Genomic DNA, 19,113 nt, shown 5'->3' with positions numbered 1-19,113 from the left:
GGTTACAGGGCCTAATATGTTCCAACTAATGAGCTTTTGTCGCAGCGGCTGGGCTCGTTTGCGAACTCGTCTTCACACAGGTCTCACTGCTGCTGGTTTTAAAGTACTGAAGACAGAGGATTTACATCAGATTCTGCTCCCTCCTACGCGTCAAAAGAGCTTTTGATTCTGCAAAACAAAGCCAACAGCACGTTTGGTCAGTGCATTTAAATCTTTGTACAAGGATTCAGTAAAAGTCCCTTTAGCACCACTTCTAATTCCTCTCCTGTCACCGATCAAACTCATCCATGTTCTACAACTTTATACGTTAAAACATCGACCTTAATCTTGAAAACACTGTCAAACAGCTAATAATGTCTAGCTAACGTTAGTTAAACATTGCCCCCGATTACAGCTCTGACTTGGCTAACTTAGCTTTTAAAGCTAATAATGTGATGCTAACGTTAGCTACACCTTGCCCCTGATTACCGGCTCTGACTTAGCTTCCTTAGCTTGTGAAGCTAATAATGTGTAGCTAACATTAGATAAACGTTGATACTGATTGCTAGCTCTGACTTAGCTAACTTGGCTTTTAAAGCTAATAATGCGTTTATAATGTTTGCTAGACCTCGGCACTGATTAATAGCTCTGACTTAGCTAGCTTAGCTTTTAACGCTAATAGTGTGATGCTAACATTAGCTAGACCGTGCCCCTGATAACCAGCTCATTCTGAGCTAACTTAGCTCTTAAAGCTAATAATGTGACGCTAACGCTAGAGAAACCTTGCTCCTGATTACCAGCTCCGACTTAGCTTTTAAAGCTAATAATGTGTAGCTAACGTTAGATAAACCTCGACTTTTTTTGTTGAATAAAAAAGTTTCCAGGCGTATGAATCGAACACAGATGTTGCCTCAGTACTGGGAACACTGGGGTCTTTTCACACTGTGAAACATGTGAGAGAGCAACATGTGAGAGAGCAACTCAAATTGCTGCAACTCAAAGTTGACCCATTTAGCTTTCAAGTCGCTTTCCTCTTGGTGCCATCTAAAAACATCATCTTTTATTCAGCAAGGTTCACTTTGTGTGGAATGAAAGACTGGTGCAGTGGCGAAGACTCATCCCGGGGAAAACTGGGGCTCAGGAAGGTTTACTGTACGTGAAGGCAGTTAGTTATTACACCTGCGGTCATTTTCAGTTACAGAAACACTGAAGCTACAACATGTCTGGTGACAGTCTGCTCACCGGGAGACTCCGGAGGAGAAAACCTGCTCAGATGTTCACGACGTCCCAGGAAAGTCATGGTGGCGAATTATTAAAAAGGTTGTACATCTGACGGTTCACCATCAAAATGTTAATTAAGAACATCTCTTTGCTGTACAATGTTTGGCTGACCATAAGAAACTCCATTAAAACCAATTGATTTTGTTCAACAAGATTCTGAATTATTCTCTGGGAACAGGTGAGATGATGAGCTGCAGGAAAACATTGACTGTTTTTAATTCCTCGTCTGATGTTGAATTCCCTCCAGTTTCCTATTTACAAAAATGTGACATTCTAAAATCCAAGTCAATGGGAAGAAACAAAATGATTGTTATTATAATTTTTGGCGTTGGCTCAGGAACGAACTGATCTTAAAGACCGCAGCAAAGCAGTGTCCTGTGTCCGTCAAACAGTTTCCTCTACAAAGAAACGTGCTCTGTGACCCTGCGCTTGACCTAACCATGACCTGACCTTGACCCCTGCACCCAGAGCAGTGACATTAAATCCTTCAAATGGAGCCTGAGGAGTTTCAAAGAAACGTCACGGAGCCAAAAAGAAGAACAGAGCATAGAAGTGACAGAGTCGACGTACGAGTCGTCAGCAGCGTTAACGAGGAGAACAGTGATGTGACAAGTGAACTGTACCCGACCTCGTGTTCCTGTGTATATGATTAAGGAGAACATTTGTGTGTGTGTGTGTGTGTGTGTTGTGAGTACATGCATGTGTACATCTGCAGTGAGTTGTGGTGTTGATGTTTATGTCACTAAATCTTAATAGAGTTAACTTGAACATTCACACTAAACACCGAAATTAAGGACGTGTTATTTGTTTAGCTGTAATTTTTTAAGTTTTATTAATAATACATTTTGTTGCAGACACAAAGGTGTAAAACGCAGATTTTCTCTGTTTGTCAAAGTCATGCTGCGCAATTAAAGTTTAAGGCGGAGCAGAGTAAACATGAACCATGAATTAATAACTTCTTTATGTTCGTACTGTAACGTGTACATATACTGTGATGTGTGTTCTGCATGAATGCACATGGTTTGGCAGGTCCGTCTGTCTGTCTGTCTCAGTGTGTGTGTGTGTGTGTGTGTGTGTGTGTGTGTGTGTGTGTGTGTGTGTGTGTGTGTGTGTGTGTGTGTGTGTGTGTGTGTGTGTGTGTGTGTGTGTGTCACAAGCCTTCGGGAGCTGAATGTATCAGAGGCATTAACCTACTTCTCTCACATTAGTCCAAACAAACACATTTACATAAGCAAAGCTTCTCAGGCGGCGCCTGAAATCCCAGAGAGACGTCGCGCGATGACGACCTTTAACCCGTGGCCTCACCTCTCGTTGTCTCTGTTTACGAGACGACGTGAACATCTGGAGAATCCAGCAGTTGCTCCAGATGTTCTCCCTTGCTCCCTAAACTCATCCCACATTTCAAACTGCTGCAGCATCATTCTTACAACGGTTTAAAAAGAAGATATGAAAATGCTTCCCCTATCCTTTTTTTGTGGAAACATGACGGAGGACATGTTGTCCAGTGTGATGTCATCATGTTCAGATGACAATGTCTCCGTCACCTGGCTCCTTGCGGCGTGATCGGCTCTTACCTTCTCCATCTCGCCGCTCTTCCTCTTGCGGGCCGAGCGCGTGATCTTGACGGTGACGGCGTTCTCCTCGCCCTGCCGCCGCAACGCCATGCGGTTGGGCTGCAGGGGGCTGAAGGAGATCTCCAGCTCCGGCCGAGGGAAGCGGCTCGCCCGCCCGTTTTCCGTGGAGATCTCAAAGGAGTCGAGCACTGACGGACCGCCGGCCGAGCCCTGTGGGTGAGAATTCAGGGGTTGCGTCACTCAAGAGAGACATGAGTCATTGGTGTCCGTTGATGTCACAATGTTGACATAAACTTTATCGGAAAATCCTCAACTCTACGGCAAAGGCCATTCAGAGGTCAAGAGGTCGTGGCCTGTCAACTAGAGTTTAGAAGATGCATGAGACAAGAAAAAAATGTTCAAGCACAACAGTTGCTATGCTGTGAAACTTCCTGTCGTTTGAGTCTTCTCTTGGTTCGTGAATTATGCTACACATCTGTAGTCTCCTGAACTCACTTGGCTGCTGACTGACGCTCTGGTTTCCCTCTGTCCTGCAGACTTCCTGGTCAGGGTTTCACTCTGGGGGTTCCCTGCCAGCGCAGCAGGGCTCTCCTTGCTCTCAGTCTGTCATGGGCAGGGCAATGGGAAAACTGACGTTAACGTAAATCGAGGTTACAAGAACAATGTCCCTAAAACATGTCGAGGAATTTAGTAGGTTGTTTCATGACCCTGCGTACATCTGCGTCTGGTGATATTTCACACGCTTTAAAAGCGTCTCTTGTTTCACACACACAGTGTCAAATCAAAGTCAACATCCAACCATTTGTGTTGTTATCAATCTGAGCCGTGTGATGGCTCCGTGCACAGAGACATTCATCAAACACTGAGCAACATACAAGTCGAGTTGAATCCATCGGTCGTGTCCCTCTTCATTCATCTTATATAAATAAACACACAGTCACATTCACACTGTGTGATTAAGTTGTTTCTGAAAATGGCATTAAAACGAGGTGTGAATCATCAGAAACAAACACACGGCTCCGCGGGCACTTTTTTACGCCGCACGTTTGAACAGATGAGAAAAAAAAACATCAGGAAAATTCAAGGTTTGAATATGAAAGAGAGAAACGCTTCTACGTCTGAGGCTTCAGGTACAAAAAATAACTACAAAGTCGTGCAACTTCAAATTAAGACCAAAAATAAAGCTTCTCTTCTGTCATGTTTGTGACGTCGCGACCGAACACACAGAAATGTGTTTTCAGGATTTTTAAGTTAAATGATCTTAAAATAGAAAAGAAGTTATACTTGAGTGTAAAAACTAATTTAAACGTTTCAGTTTTCTTTGTGGAAGATGAATCACAAAACCTTGAACTCTCACAAAAGGAACGTGGCATCGATGCAAAGCAAAACTTTTTTTAAATTTTTTTTTTACTGTATCTGAATCTTGAGATTCTTTGCGTTATGAGGAGACTTGATCCCTTGAGTCAAACAGGTCTGTAGTGCCTGAAGTGATGCGACTGTGCCTCCTGGTGTCACAAAGCAGAAGTGTCTGAGCTGTGACTCGTGAGGAAAAAGTTCACATGAAGCTACAAAAACACAGAGCAAACAAATGGTTCAACTGAGTCACGGGATCAGCTCAGAACCTGCAGTGGCCGTCTCTTCAGTCTGACCTGCGCAACTGTCGACGCCTTCAGCTCCGCCTCCAGTCGCTGGACGTCGGCCTCCCTCTGCCGCAGAGCAGCCTGCAGCTCGGCCACGCCACCATCGCCGCACTGTAACAGGAAGTTCACGGACACTTAGGATTTTTTCAGTCAGTCCAGTTTCCTCCCTCGCAACTTTGATTTAATTTTTTTCCAACACATTATGGCAGAGAAAAAAAAGCTCCGTCAGGAAGAAACACGAAGCTGAAGAACATTTTTAAACGATACAGAAACTCGTACGAGTACAAGGTCTGTCCCCGAGTAAAAAGTACAAGATTAAACTGTGAGTGAACATGATGGAATTTCTCTGGGTCCCTGAGCCTCGTCTCCCCCAGATACAAACAACAACATGTATTGGATTTGACGGACCGGTGAACGATGCTGCGGCAACATATCGTGCTGCTGATGATGAGTAGGAGGAAGAAGAAGAAGTGATGCAAAGTTAAAATTAAAATATAGGAGCAGGAGCTTGACCAGATATTTTGGGAGCCGATGCCGAAACCGTCTGCCCATAAGAGTCAATATACAAACATATTAAAAAGAAAATAGTCACCGATGCCTAAGATGTTGTTTTGACGAATTCTACCTCGCCCCGTGTTTTTATTTATTTATTTGGCTTCATGAGATTCGCTCTGGACTTTATATTACCCGACTGCTATTCATGTTCTTCCTCCTGTTGTTTTTCCGTTTCGTCTGTGACCTTCAAGGAAACATCACAGGGACGTTTCCTCAACACCGTCGTCAGTTTTCTTTTCCCGATTCAAAGTCGATAAAAAGTTAACTGTAATTTCCTCCCAATTTTTTGTCTGATGTAAGATTTTTTTATTCAGTATATTTGTAATCAGACACTGATGTGATTGGATGAGGTGAGTGATGACACGCTGCCCTTCACACCGTCTGTCTGCTCGCAGTGTGAGAAATGACCAGGAAGTAACGACAAACTGTAAAAACACTGATGTTCACACATTATTATTAAACTGTTTCGCGATCATTTTAAAGTTGAGGTATGAACTGTACTGAGTGATGTTCAAAGTATTGGTATTGAATTTTTTCCTCCCTAATATCGGCATCGCCCCCCCCCCAAAAAAAAATCAGAATCCATGGAGCTCAAGGAAAAATACAGTGAATTATTTTGAGGAATTATTTTCTATAACAGACACTAGTGTCCTAACTCTTCCTCTGCTCCGTGTCTCTGAGGACAGCAGTGTGTGTGTGTGTGTTTGTGTGTGATCAGCTCTGTTACACTGACCTCTGGTGGCGGTTGTGTGGGATTCTGCTGAAGCTCCTGGATGAGTTTGTCTTTCTCCACATGGCTGGAGAGAAGTTTCTGGAGCTGAACCTCCAGAGCTGCGACCAGAGTGTCTCTCTCCGTCCGCCACGTGTCCATGGTCTGCTGCTGCTCTGCCAGCCGTGACGACAGGGAATCCTGGGACAGATGGAAAAAAACCATGACGGTTAAGTTGAACATTTGAACATTATGTTATGCATGTCAGAAGACAGAGAGCTGGACTTTACAAATGATTATAACCGGTAAACTCTTGAGAAACTGGTGAGTCAGTTCAGTTTGGGGATGAGAACAAAGATGCTTTGGGAAAAACAGACGGTTCAGCTGTGTTATTATTTTCTAACACGGCACCATGTTCATGTTTCGTACCACGTGACTCTGCTGTCGAGCGTAACGCTCCCGGTCATCAGCAAACTTCCTCATCTCCTGGTTCCTCTTGTCCTCCGCCTCCTTCGCTTGGCCGATCAGGGACAGTTTCTCCTCAAGCCACTTCCTGCGTTCGGCCTGGTGTTTGTCCGCACACAGCTGTAAACAACAACAACAACATCATCATTTATTTATTCATGTGTTTAATCAGAATTGATCGAATCAACAAACTGGAAGAGAGGACATGACGACCTGTGATTCTATGTTTTAAAATAAAAACCTATTTCATATTTGAGAATCTTCAGTCACTTTGTCACTGAAACATTTCAACATTCACCGGATTTTCAACAAGAAATAACGGAGAGTGAAATCTTCTCTTCAACGTTTCCTTCAAACACGTTTGAAACACATTTTCCCGTCGCTCACCTTCAGACTCTCCTGAGCCTGTGCAGCTTCCTGTTTGGCCCGTCGGAGGTCATGTGAAGGGCTGTTGCCCTGACGGCGAGCGTCGGCTTCACCGTCCTGCTGCAGCAACGCAGCCTTAAGTTTCTCCACCTCTGAAAAAAGATCAAACCAGAGGAGAAATGAAGGGCTGGTTCGGTAAAACAATATCAATCATCATCACTTATTTAGTGATGATGGTTGATGAATTTAATTTCTTACCGTGGGACAATTCCTGGATGAGGAGAAGTTTTTCCTCCAGGATGTCGTCCATCTGAGCCTGAGTCTCCTCCTGCTCTGTCAAAGCCAGACGCATGTCGTCCATCACCTGCTGCTTCGCCTCCAGCTCTGCAACGACACGACAAAGGAAACCGGAGCAGGTTTAACACAGAGAAACAACATCGATGTGCAGTTAACACACACGCACACACGCACACACTTCACCTTTGCAGGTCTTCTGGTAGAGCTCCAGCGTTTGGTCGGACTTGGAGTCAGACGACTGTTCCTGAAGAGACGGAGCAGCAGCAGCAGCAGCAGGAAAACGTCAAAAGTGAAATTCACTGGATCGTTGACGTCAGACAGAATCAAAGAGGAAGCGGCAGTTTCCTGACAGATTCATTAATAAGTCTGACGAAGGAGAAGTGACAGATGAATGTTCTCACCGCTCGGAGCTGCTGGATGATTCGGTCTCGGTTGGCAACGTCGGACTGAAGCTGCTTCCTGGTTTTCTCCGCGTCCGACAGCTTCTGCCTCAAAACCTTCTCGTCTTCCCTCATGGTTGAAATCTGCAGGAGACAAATCAGGGCAATATCTTTCTGTGTACAGTCTGAACTGTGCTGTGTGTCGAGAGGAATCAGTTCCGGACCGACCTCCTTCTGGACCTGCTGGATCTGCTTCTTGTAGTCGGCCAGTTTCTCTCGCAGGTCCGAGGCGTCGTCGTCTTTCCGCTGCAGCTCAACGTCCAGACTTTTCACCCGCTCCGAGTGTTGCTCAGCTTTTTCCTTCAGTCTGTGAACAGAGACACAAAGAGACGGAGTGAAACAAACACAACTCCGGGTTGGACACTGACAAACTTGTGGAGGGAAGAGAAGAAGAGAACGTGACTGTCGGTGTTTGATGAGATGGAATATCGGCCTCGTCCTTCAGAAAGTCAGGAGACTCTCGAGGTGTTGACTAGGAGTTACCTGCTGATCTCCTCGCCTCTCTTGTCCAGCTCCTCGTCTTTCTGAGCGATGGCCTCGTGAGCCACTGCCAGCAGCTCTCGCCGTCTCTCCACCTCCCTGCGCCGGGCGTCCTGAACGGCCTGGAGCTCGTCCTCATCCCGACGCTCCTGCGCTTCCTGCAGCTTCTTCTGCAGGGTCGTCACCTCGGCCTCTTTGTCCCGCAGCGTCTTCTGCAGCTCCGCCTCTCGCTCCGCGGACGCTGCTCGCCCAGCTTCGGCGTCGGAAGCGGACTCCTTCGTCTCCTCAATGACGGAGACCTTCGCCCTCAGGGCTGCGACCTCTGTCTGGAGTTCAGAGTTCAGCCTCTTGAGCTCTTGGTCGGCAGCACTGGAACCTTCCAGCTGGACCTTCAGCAGCTCCACAGTTCCCTGCTGTTCACTGAGCTTCAGCTTCAGATCTTCTTGTTCGCTCAGTTTGTGTTTCAGCTCCTCCAGCTGCTTCAGTGACGAGGCTCTTTGTTCTTGCAGATTCTCTTTCAGCTCCTCCAGCTGGGTTTCCTGTGCGTGACCCTGGAGAAGTTTTGCTCTCAGCTGCTCGACTTCCTCTCTCGACTCTCGCTCTCGACTCTCCAGTTTGGATGCGAGCTCGTCCAGTCGCCGCTGCGACGTCTCCTCCTGCTCCTGAAGCTTCTTCCTCAGATCCTCGTTCAACACTTCCAGCTGCTCGTTCTCTCTTTTCTGCTTTTCCTCGGCCGGACTCCTCCCGAGCTCAGACACTTGGTCTCTCAGCTGATGATTTTCCAGCATCAGGACGTTGATCTGTTTCGACTGCTCCTCCAGCTGGACCGACGCCCGCTCTGCTCTCTGTGTCTCCGCTGTTAACTGACGCTCGGCAGCTTGTAGTTTGGCCGCCAGCTCTCCGACTTCCTGTTGTAGAGCGTCAACCTGCCGCTGCTCTGTCAGTCGGCCGATCTGCGTCCTCTCCTCCTCCAGAAGAGACCGAGCCTCCTCGGCGCGTCTCCGCTCTTCGTCCAGAGCGGCAAGCGTCTCCTCGGCACGCCGATTCGCTTCCGCCAGACTGGCCGCGAGCGTCTCCTTGTCTTGTCTCTCCTTCTCCAGCGAAGCGAGCGTCTCCTCTCTGCCTCGCCTCAGCTCCTCCCTGGCTTTCCTCTCCTCCTCTAAGGAGGCCAGCGCCTCCTCTTTGCCCAGGGTCTGATACTCCAGAGCAGAGAGGACGTCTGCTCGGGCTTCCTTCTCCATCTCCAGGGCTGCCTGCGCCTCCTGGTTGTGAGGAGGAATCATTAACTGAGTAAAATAAAACAGTGGACTGCTAATGTTTAAACTCGGTAACTGTAAGTGACAGTGGAAAAACGTATACAAAAGCCATGACTGCCGACCTGAATCAGGGATTTCGAATGTTTCAAATTTCTTATTTTAAATTGTGATAAAATACAAATCGTTCCTACCTGCAGCAGTTGACTCTCGCCCTCGCCCTGCAGGCGGCGCTGTGTCGCCCCCTGCAGGTCTTCCACTTGCTTCTCCAGCCGGGAAATCTCTGACGACTTCTCCCTGAGCCGAGAGAGAAGTGTCCTCCTCTCCTCCTCCTCTTCTTCTTCTCCGACGGTTTGACCTTGAAGAAGAGACCCACAGAAAACGAAGGAATATAAATTATTGTAGAAACCCCTGCCTCAATTTTCGGTCAGCTGTCTGTCTGTCAGCGGGACGAAATGCCCCTGAAACAGATTTACAATAAAGTTGGTCGACGATGGAAACGTGGACCCTCACCGAGGTGTTTGTGAGCCTCCTGCTCCTCGACTCTCCGCTGGTGCTCGTGCAGCTCCAGCACCTTCCTCTCCAGCTCCTCCACAGTTCCGGCTCGTCCTGAGCCCAGACATTTACGAGCAGCCTCGGCAGCCATCTTAATTTCCGCTAAGTCGGAGAAGGAGGAGGACGTGCAGTCCAGAGATTTGTCCTGCAGCAGGAGGGAAGTGAGCGTCAGACATGTTTCCCCCCCGGGATCAAGAGTGACTACATTCAAAATGTCTCCGTGGATAATTAATATAACATGTCAAATATGTAATCTTTCGTGACACCAAGTGTTGAAAACCTTGTTTTTTATTTCAGTGGGAAGCTGGAGGCAGACGCAGGTCAAACACAAGTAAGTCCAACTCAATCATTAACACGTCCGTCACTGACGAGTGTTTGTGTTGAGATTTTATAACCTCTTCCTTGTGACTGATGAAATCTTTAAATTAGTTTTGTTTTTTTTACAGGAGTAACAAAGCAGCCGTGAGCGGAGATGACGGCGGCGACGGAGAGGTTTTTTTTTTTACCGCGTCCTGTTCGTCTCCACCGGTTCCAGCTCTGGTCATCTTGTCGATAAGGTTCTTGAAGATCTCGAGCCTCGTCTCTGCTCGCTCCTCCAAGATCTCTCTCTCCCTCGCCAGGCGCTCGCTGCAACACACACACACACAAGATTAATATCATACGCACAAAACTTAAGACTGATTTCAGTTTGAAACAGACATAACGTTTTTTTCCTCAGGCTCTTCTTCTCCTTGGTGTATGGGTGAAAGTGATTGACAGGTCCGCTGATGAGCAGGAACAGTGTAATAAATCAGAGCAGCTGCTCACATCAGATTTGTTTTCTTCAGGATCAGACTGACGTGATAAATGTCTGACAGCTGGATGACAGGATTCATACGAGTGTATTTCGAACAAGACTCCATTGACAAAACCGGTGATTTTATCTCACAGACATCGCCAAATTTCAGTGATGGAAGATGACACAATAAGAACCATCTTCAAAAGTATTATTATTTTTTAACTATTCTTTAACTATTTGTAAAGCCCAGATTCAAAAATCACAATTTGCCTCATGAGCAGAAGATTTATGTTGGTCGATAAAAATCAGCTGACATGAGTCACAGACAAATCAGAAGCTGCCATTATGTTTGTTGATATGAAAACTTATTTGACAGAATAAACAAAGCAGGAAAGATTTGCCTTTGTATTTACATTAAAAAATATATATATTTTCTTAATGCAACTATATATTTGGTTGTATTTGTGTTTACGGTTAAACTGTAAAAATAAAAAATATTGGTCATTTATATATATAAATCCGTTAGGGCATATTTCTCTCAATAAAACTATTAATCTTTGTTTTGGTTCTGGATGATGGGAATTTTAATTTTGGGGAAAGTTAAATGTAAATTAAACTACTGATGTCATTTTTGAAAGTTATCACACGCGCGCACACACGCCTCACTTGTAGTCGCTCTGCATCTCGGAGAAAAGCTCAGAGAACTCTCGGCTAATTTCCTCTCTGACCCGCGCCTCCATGAGCAGACCATCCGCTCGCTCCTTCTTCAGCTGCTGCTGCAGCTGCTGCACCAGCTTCCCCTGCTGCTGAGGAACACACACACACACAACTTCATCATTTACAGTAAAATCACTGAACAATTTTAAATAAATCTCCTGTTTATTGAGGAGTAAGTTCTCTGTCAAACACTCAATGGAATCAAAACCTGGTGCATCTGGCTGCTGATGTCACCGTCTCCTTGGTTTCCCGTCTGGTCCATTGTGTCGTCCATCAGGACGCTTTCCTCCTCGAACTCATCGTCCACGTCCTCCTGCACCAACACATTCAATAACGCAAGCACAGAAGTTCATCTGCTGATGACTGAAGCCACAGTGAAGAAAAAAGGCAAAATTTCAGCGCTATAATAGAGGAAACCGAGGGGAGAAAGCTCACCTGTACATCCTCCAGGCTGCTCTCCCAGCCAATCACGGAGCTCCTCCTCCTGCTGCTGCTGCGAGGACACTTCCCGTCAGCGGCGTTGACCGCGAGGGACTCGTCGACAGCCGAGCTCAGAGGTCTGATGAGAACGGGCCTCGTGGACAAAACCACAACCTGAAATAAGATTGTTTTGAGTCTGTTTTGAAGTCTGACGCGATCGTGAACCATTTAAATCTATATCGAAAAATCACCTTCTGAGCCACGGCAGAGAACTTGAGGACATTGAGCGTCTCATCGTACATGGACGCACACTGGTTGATGTTGACGATCATGCAGGCTTTCCCTCGGCCGCAGAAGAAACCCTGAAGGTAGTGGGTCAGCTTGCTCTCCCTGAAGGGAATGTGTTGCAGTAGCCTGAGGGAGGTAGAGAGATTCCATTGTTTCATTTGACCGGTTTTCAAAGACGCTTTAACCTGTTGTTGTTTTTCAGACTGAGGCACAAAAAAAGAACAGAATGGAAACTGGCAGGAAAAATATCCACCACATATCTTAAGTTGTGACTGTGAATGTTTTAAAAGGCAGACGATCAGTGACTGTAAACAAGGCCGACGACACGTCTCCACTTTGTACAGAAACAAAGCTAAAATATCTCAGACACAGTCGCCGCTATCTGTGCTCGCTTTATCACGAAGAATTAATTAAAGTCCCACACAATCTTAACCAATCATGAGTCGGTGTCGGCCATCAATCATGACATCTCAGCCAGTTTCCATATCCTCAAATGAAAAAAAACATTTATTTAACATCTACACTCCCCATCTGCTAACATGGAGGGGGGCGAGGCTTATGACCTATACTGCAGCCAGACACCAGGGGGCGATCATGATCATTTATTTTCACTTTAGAGGAGCTGTCATGTCGTCCATCTTTATTTACAGCCCACAGTTCCTACGTCCTGCAGACACTGAGCAACTTCATCATTCTACCAGAGTTCAGCGTAAGAACAGAAACACGTAATCACTGCATGTTGTCCTTCTAAATAAAGTTTTTCTACAGGGAAGTTGTGATCTCACTTGGCCTGCTGATTGTGTCGCAGTGCATTGATGCATTTTCCCAGGATGAGCAGTGACGTGTTGATGTTTCCAGCTTCTTTCAGACGCTCGCCTTGGTTCTGGGTCTTGGCGCATCGCTCCGACCCGGCCAGGTCGCACAGACACAACCTGAGGACAAACACATAAAATCCACATGATGACAGCGAAAACACGCGTTTATGCAGATATTCACAAGTGTGTGTTCATTCACGGTGTGTCTGTAAATCTGAAGGTTTACTCACTCGCTGACGTTGTGGACTCTGGGAGTCCCGACATCCTCGAGCCTCAAGATGCGGATGGAGAAAATACTGTGACTGTAGAGAGAGAGAGAAGGAAAAATTTAAACAAAGAAATATTTAGATAATCATGAAGAAGTAACAAGCAACAACACAAGGACAGAGACTCAAGAATGTTGAGTCTGTTCAACGCTGCTCCAGGTTCTTAGGCCTCCTCGAGTAAGCAGCAAGTTGACGAGCAAGAAGAAGACTAGTTTTAGTCGCAGATAGCATAAACCGCTTTGAGTGGCTGTCCCCTCGGCGTTCCTGTCTGATCTGAACACGTGTAGATGCCGCCGCTCACCTCCTGCTGGAGAGCTGGTTGAGTCGGGTGGCGGAGAAGCTCTGGTTCTTCTTGCCCAGCTTCATCACCTTGTAAGCCTCGTCTGCACCGTTCACCTGAACCCAACGCAGATCTGAGCACAAACGTACACAAAGACAGAATGTTCATCACAGTTGAAGGACTCTCAAAGAGTCGGCATAGAACCGAGCGGTGATCAGTATCCAGCACGTCAGACGCCGAGCTCGGACAATTAACCCCACAGGTTCAGTGCCTTCTTGTCTGTAGCTGCTCGTTTATCAACATTACATGGGAAATCATTTCATTCAGAAAACATTCAGTTGTTCATGACCATGACAACGGTCCATTCAAACCTTTGACAAAGGCGTTGCCCTTGACGTCCTGCGACAGGCGCAGCACCGTCCTCTTCGGGGCGCCGCTGGGCGCAGCCTCCAGCAGGTCGTGAATGTTTTCGTTGTAGATTTCACAGAAGGAAACCCAGACGGAGAACTTGGTGTGCGTCTCAACCTGCAGGTGGATTCTGTCCTCTGCCGCCACAGTCGTCCCCGGGACAGAGGAACCTGTTGGGCGGCGACACACATTTATAAAACATCCACTTTCATAAAAGAGGAAAGGTCGATCCAGTCCAAAATTTGGTTTAATAACTGATAAACAGATATTCGAGTACACGTCTTGCCTTCGAGGAGAGTCTTGTTGGTCGAGTGCAACAGGCTGGTGTTGCTCCTCTCGCTCTAACAGACACAACAGGTTCATTATCAGAGCCACTTCAGAGTAGATTGGTAAAAACACATGAAACTAGACCAAATAAACAGGGAGGGCAGAGGAAGTTAAGCCTGAACAGGCAGTTTGACAGAATCCACGGTTTATGCAAAGTCGAGTTTACGCCTCCGAACACGGTTCGTTCACGGAAACAACACATGGTGACTAAAGACGGACATCTCGTCTCTTCTTCGTCCCAAGAAAAGGACAGAAAAGAAAAGAGCTCAAGAGTGTTTCACCTCTTTCAGTTGCCTGAAGAGGTTTCTCTTGAACGCCGCCTCCTCCGCCTGCTGCTCCCTGGTCAGTCTGGTGAACTCTCGGCAGCGGTGAGGTTTGAAGCATGTCTCCGAGAACACGTGTTCGTCGATGCTGCTGAAGATCACATCCAGAGACCTGGGCAGGATTCCCGCATCGGCATCGGGACCTGGAGTCACGAGAGCGGGTGGATTGCGTCACATCAATACATGTTCATCAACACTGGTTCGTGCGGCGTCAAGACTCTGGCGCAGCAGCGACTTGGATTTTGTTGTGTTGTAAAAACACGGAGGACTAAGAAGTGACAGGAAGTGAGTTGCTAGCATGATGAGCTACCGTTAGCATCAACTGACGTTTAACAAACGCCGGCGGTTTGTCCAGACGTTCGGAGTCAACGTGGTCTCTTAACGCAACGTGCCGAAACTCGACCGTAACACAGCAGAGAGTGACCTGAGACAGTCGCTGAGATGAAACGAGAGAAACAGAAACGAGCTGAATAACAAATATTTTCATCTTTTGGTTTCTGTCACAGTGTAGTTCGTCTTCTGTGACGTCATCAAGTTCAATAAATCCTTGACCGCCGACAAACTTGTCAAACTCAGACAATGGAGTTCTTTACACGTGTATAATTCTTACATTGTCGAGTTGTCTCTATATGAAGCTTCTTCCATTGAAGCCCCAGTGTGTAATTTTCTGGCCGCATTTGGTGGTAAAGTTGCAAACCGCAACCAACTGAGCAACCGACAAGGGACACTTTATGGTGACGCACCACTTGATTACATTTCCGGTAGTGTCTTAAATTTAACGTGAACGCATTCTGGACCGTTTTGTTCAACAACCGTATTCAAAACGACGTAGAAACACGGAAACTCACACGGAGGTCGGGTCCAACTCATGGAACTATGTTTAACTCATTCAGAGTTGATCATACATATATGCACATATAGTTACGGACAGTATATTCAATTTCTGTGAATAACTTCTTGTAAATATTAAACACTCGTTCCTAACTGTCGTGTGGGGTCACAGACCTAAGAAGGTGAAGGTTTTCCCGGCGTTGGTGACTCCGTAAGTGAAAACCAGAGAGTTTCCCCCCTGGAGAACATCCGTCACCAGATCCTTCACTGTGCCTTCAAACATCTGAGTCTGGGTCGTCTCCGGACCATAGACCTGAGATCGTTGTGCATATTCAAATGGGATTGTTTGAATAGAATATCAAAAAATAGTAAACGCGGGTCAGAGAAAGGAATAAGGTAATGAACTCGACCTGGGAGAACTGGAAGCGTTGTCCCGTCTGTGGCAGCGACCGATCGGCGCTCAGCCTCGCTGAGAGCGACGAGCATGGAGGCTTCAGCAGCACCGTGTCCGGAGGCTCCATGGAGACACAGTCCTGACAGAAAAAAAATCGGTTTCAATGAACCACTGAGTTCTCAAGGAAAGAAGTCGCCGATCCTCTTTATACACAGTCTCTGGTGGTCTAATTTTCTTGATGCTCACCTGTGACTCTCCGTTGGTGGACTCTGCGGAGGTGAAGGGTCTGATCCGCAGGTAGACCTGGAGGTGTTCTCTCTCCTCCGGGCTGGACAGCTGCACGACAGTGACAGTGAGAGGTGACATGTTCCTGCATTAGACCTAAGCTCACGTCTGGGTCAGTCGATGACGCAACAGGAAAAGCAACAGTTAGTTCGGCCACGAAACTAAAATGACGAACCGAGTATTCATTTTATTGTCACTTTCACCCTCATATGGCACCATATTATAAGCGCAAATAATTACAATTGTCACATAACTTTTGTCTAGTGTATATAAAAATTGTCATTGGTCACTTGGTCCCCTTTGTGTGTGTGTGTGTGTGTGTGTGTGTGTGTTGGTCCCTGGGATTACAGGTGTATAATAGCAATGAGAGTGCTGCAATGAGCCCAGCAATTAGGCAGCTCCTATTACGCCCAGCTCCATAAACACATTCTCCCAGTTCAAATGCGAACACCGCAGTAATGGAGAATTATTGTATCGAATTCTGCGTTGTTGTACTTGGAAGATACCAAGACACTAGAAAGATGTTGATGGAAGAAAAAAAACAGAGATATGGCTTCATGAATGATTTGTAAGAGAGCAAACTTTTTATAAGTTCTGCATGAATTAAGGGGTTTGTCCAGTTAGACATGGAAGTCCACTGAATACTAACAACACCTCAGGAGCCAACTGCCAGTCACACAAATGGATACTTACAGCTGTGAGGTTGATGCTTCCTTGGGGTGTGTGTGTGTGTGTGTGTGTGTGTGTGTGTGTGTGTGTGTGTGTGTGTGTGTTTGTCATAGTTGTTGTGGAATTTATCTCCTGTCCTCCTGAGAAACTCTGACAATGAGCTTTCTCAGGCACCGAGCGAGGTCATCTCATCTCTGAAATGTGAAGCTTTTGAAGATTCTCCAGGAAATTAAGGGAAAAAAACTGAGGGAGCCTAAGGAACATTTCTACTGCAGAGGTCGAGTGCACCGTAGATGGGCGCCCTGTGCCGTGTCATTTCCTGTCCTGTGTTTGATCCGTTTGTCTGACTGCAAAACAAATGTGTCCTTCGGAGACAAAGGAAGTTGACAATTGATTTTTTTTATGATGTGTTATATAATCAGTAATTATCTGTGACTATGTGGCCCGACCAAACAGGTCCAACTGTTTCAGTGCCGGGGCCACTAAAACATTTCATCTGAAGGAAGAACACATTCTGGAACATCGTTGACTGAAGCCACATTACAGAGGCTTCCCACCAGAAATGTTAAACAGGCTTTGTATTGCTGTTGTATAACTTTTGCATCCGTGGCCAAGTGAGAATATTTTCTGCAGATCCGCCCCAAAGTATGACATGACTGATGTTTACCTGTGAGTGAGGCAAAGTGCTGGAGTCCAACGAGACGTCTCCCTTCGACTGGTCAACCTCCGACTGCCGCCGTCCATGGGGCCTGTTGCTCAGCACCGATTCCATCATCCTGCAACAGGACAATAGGGAAACCAAGTGTTAAAAGAAAAACTTCACTTCAGTGTCAAACTGAATACATGACAAGATGGAGAACAATAATTTAGATTTAGATCCAGAAATGTAATTTATTATTGGAATTTCAACCAAAAACAAGTCAAATCATAACAATTGAAGTGAACACGCGAGTATGTTTCAGTCGCTGCAGCGTGTACAGTCAGTCCACCGTGTCCAAATAATTAAACAGAAATTACCCGAGAGTTTTTAACAATTGCAGAGAATGGAAACACAATAAATCACACTTTAGTGAACTACAGAACATTTTACGGAAAATTGGTGATATCGGCCAACTGAAATATCGGTCGGGCTCTAATATATACTGCATTAGTCCCTTTATATATTGTTGTTACACAAATCCCTCAGATACAAACATCAGTGCCATGTTTATTGTAGAAGCCAAATTGTCTGTCAAAGCTTATTAAAAGTCATTAAAGACACTTATCGGTTTATTGATATTAAATGAAAATATGTTGACAAAAGTGGAAAGTGGACATTTTTACGACGTGGTCGTTTACATGACAGACAGCAATAAGTGAACAGGCCAGAGGGAATTATGCTTCCAGCATATTTGAGTTGCCCAGGGGGATGCACTTAGCACTTAGCATCTCGTGTTAGCATCTTCCGACCGCGTCGCGCCGGGTCTTTAGTCACCGAGCCGGAGGTCGAGTTTCTATCACAACATTAAATACATTAAAAAAAAGTTGCATCAACGAGCAGTTAAGTTGGCGTCAGGCAGGAGGACGTGCCTCGAGTCGAGCCGAATCAACCGGTTTGTTATCGTCATGTGACGTCAGCCAAACTGACTGCTAGCTGCTAGCTGCTAATCAGCTAGCTGCTCGCGGCCAACTGCTGTGAATACGAGAATTCGACAAGAAATGTCCGTGTCCCTCTCGGGAGAGAGCAGCACACGGGGAGAACTCTTACCTGACAGTCTGACTCCGGACATCGGCCGCAGACAGACGCTCTTCACTTCGCGCTCACGACAGCTGAGCTATGAACACAACAACACAGCAGCACACACACCCGCGGTCTGACTTTTGAAACGGGCCAATCAGATTCAAGCAGAGAAAAAAAAAAACGGCGCATGCGTTATGACGCGTTTCTCCTGTTGCTGCGTTCCATTGAATACAGTTGCGCTCGGAATTCGGAGCATCTCATGTAATGGGGCGGCTGCAGTGGTGTGTTCACGGGTGACGGGTTCACCGTGGCGGAAGGTAGGACAAAAGAGAACGAACATGTTTACACAAATCAAACTGTAAAATTAGCTGATTGACACTCAATTAATTCGTATGTTAGTTGATGGATTAAATGTTTGAGTCACTTTTCAGGCAGAAATGATAAGATAAAACAAGATAATTCTTTTTATTCGTCCCACCACGGGGGAAATGTGGATGCTAGAGCAGCAAAGTGGAGCAGAATATAAAAAAGCAACAGACATGTACAAAATATGAAAAAATATAAATACTATTGTCGTGGAATTTTGTCTATCCTCCCGAGAAACTGTTAACACAAGTCTTCTCGGGCACCAAGCAAGGTCAACCTGTCTGTGGCAAGCCATAACCATCATCGACCTCTCGTAGTGTTATGGTCGCGGGGAGATGACGACATTACTCTAAACTCAATATACTACAGAGACCGGGAGCAGGCGTATTGTCCTAGGGCACCGTACACTGACCACCTTGTTGATCTGTGTAAACGAACCAGAAATCTCCTTGATATATTTTGAGCTCTTATCGTAAATACTTCTGCTTAAGACATCCACGGTTTCGATCTCCCTGAATCAGCATCCACTCCTCCAATTATTCCTTTTCAACTATAATGGTACAAACTACTTGTTTAGGCTTCACAGACAGTCAGACAGACAGACAGGGGCGGCTGTGGCTCAGGGCAAAGAC

The 19,113-nt window shown here is 46.1% G+C and overlaps 1 protein-coding gene across 4 annotated transcripts in view; it reads right to left on the bottom strand.

Annotated features, from left to right (window-relative positions):
• kif20ba (kinesin family member 20Ba) overlaps positions 1-18,283 on the bottom strand; it is a 28,841-nt gene extending 10,558 nt beyond the window's left edge. For 2 of the 4 annotated variants that reach the window (XM_047335091.1, XM_047335094.1), the window contains exons 1-29: positions 18,143-18,283; positions 17,063-17,171; positions 15,688-15,777; positions 15,458-15,580; positions 15,222-15,360; positions 14,175-14,359; positions 13,853-13,907; positions 13,530-13,736; positions 13,180-13,291; positions 12,843-12,914; positions 12,583-12,729; positions 11,761-11,923; positions 11,525-11,683; positions 11,298-11,402; positions 11,039-11,178; positions 10,101-10,221; positions 9,553-9,739; positions 9,234-9,397; positions 7,790-9,048; positions 7,475-7,613; positions 7,268-7,390; positions 7,050-7,110; positions 6,828-6,953; positions 6,591-6,721; positions 6,168-6,323; positions 5,763-5,939; positions 4,484-4,585; positions 3,330-3,437; positions 2,835-3,044 (exon numbers count right to left, since the gene is read on the bottom strand). In XM_047335091.1, the coding sequence (XP_047191047.1) occupies positions 2,835-3,044; positions 3,330-3,437; positions 4,484-4,585; positions 5,763-5,939; positions 6,168-6,323; positions 6,591-6,721; positions 6,828-6,953; positions 7,050-7,110; positions 7,268-7,390; positions 7,475-7,613; positions 7,790-9,048; positions 9,234-9,397; positions 9,553-9,739; positions 10,101-10,221; positions 11,039-11,178; positions 11,298-11,402; positions 11,525-11,683; positions 11,761-11,923; positions 12,583-12,729; positions 12,843-12,914; positions 13,180-13,291; positions 13,530-13,736; positions 13,853-13,907; positions 14,175-14,359; positions 15,222-15,360; positions 15,458-15,580; positions 15,688-15,777; positions 17,063-17,170 (4,869 nt within the window). In that variant the 5' untranslated portion in view covers position 17,171; positions 18,143-18,283. The remainder of the gene's footprint in view (positions 1-2,834; positions 3,045-3,329; positions 3,438-4,483; positions 4,586-5,762; positions 5,940-6,167; positions 6,324-6,590; positions 6,722-6,827; positions 6,954-7,049; positions 7,111-7,267; positions 7,391-7,474; positions 7,614-7,789; positions 9,049-9,233; positions 9,398-9,552; positions 9,740-10,100; positions 10,222-11,038; positions 11,179-11,297; positions 11,403-11,524; positions 11,684-11,760; positions 11,924-12,582; positions 12,730-12,842; positions 12,915-13,179; positions 13,292-13,529; positions 13,737-13,852; positions 13,908-14,174; positions 14,360-15,221; positions 15,361-15,457; positions 15,581-15,687; positions 15,778-17,062; positions 17,172-18,142) is intronic. The other 2 variants (XM_047335093.1, XM_047335092.1) reach the window with 2 other exon arrangements.
• Between the last annotated feature and the right edge of the window lie 830 nt (positions 18,284-19,113).

This window comes from Scophthalmus maximus, chromosome 10 (assembly GCF_022379125.1).
Source record: "Scophthalmus maximus strain ysfricsl-2021 chromosome 10, ASM2237912v1, whole genome shotgun sequence".
In the NCBI taxonomy this organism is placed as follows: Eukaryota; Metazoa; Chordata; class Actinopteri; order Pleuronectiformes; family Scophthalmidae; genus Scophthalmus; species Scophthalmus maximus.
The sequence above is the reverse complement of the archived record's forward strand: the minus strand, read 5'-3'. Positions and strand labels throughout refer to the sequence as shown.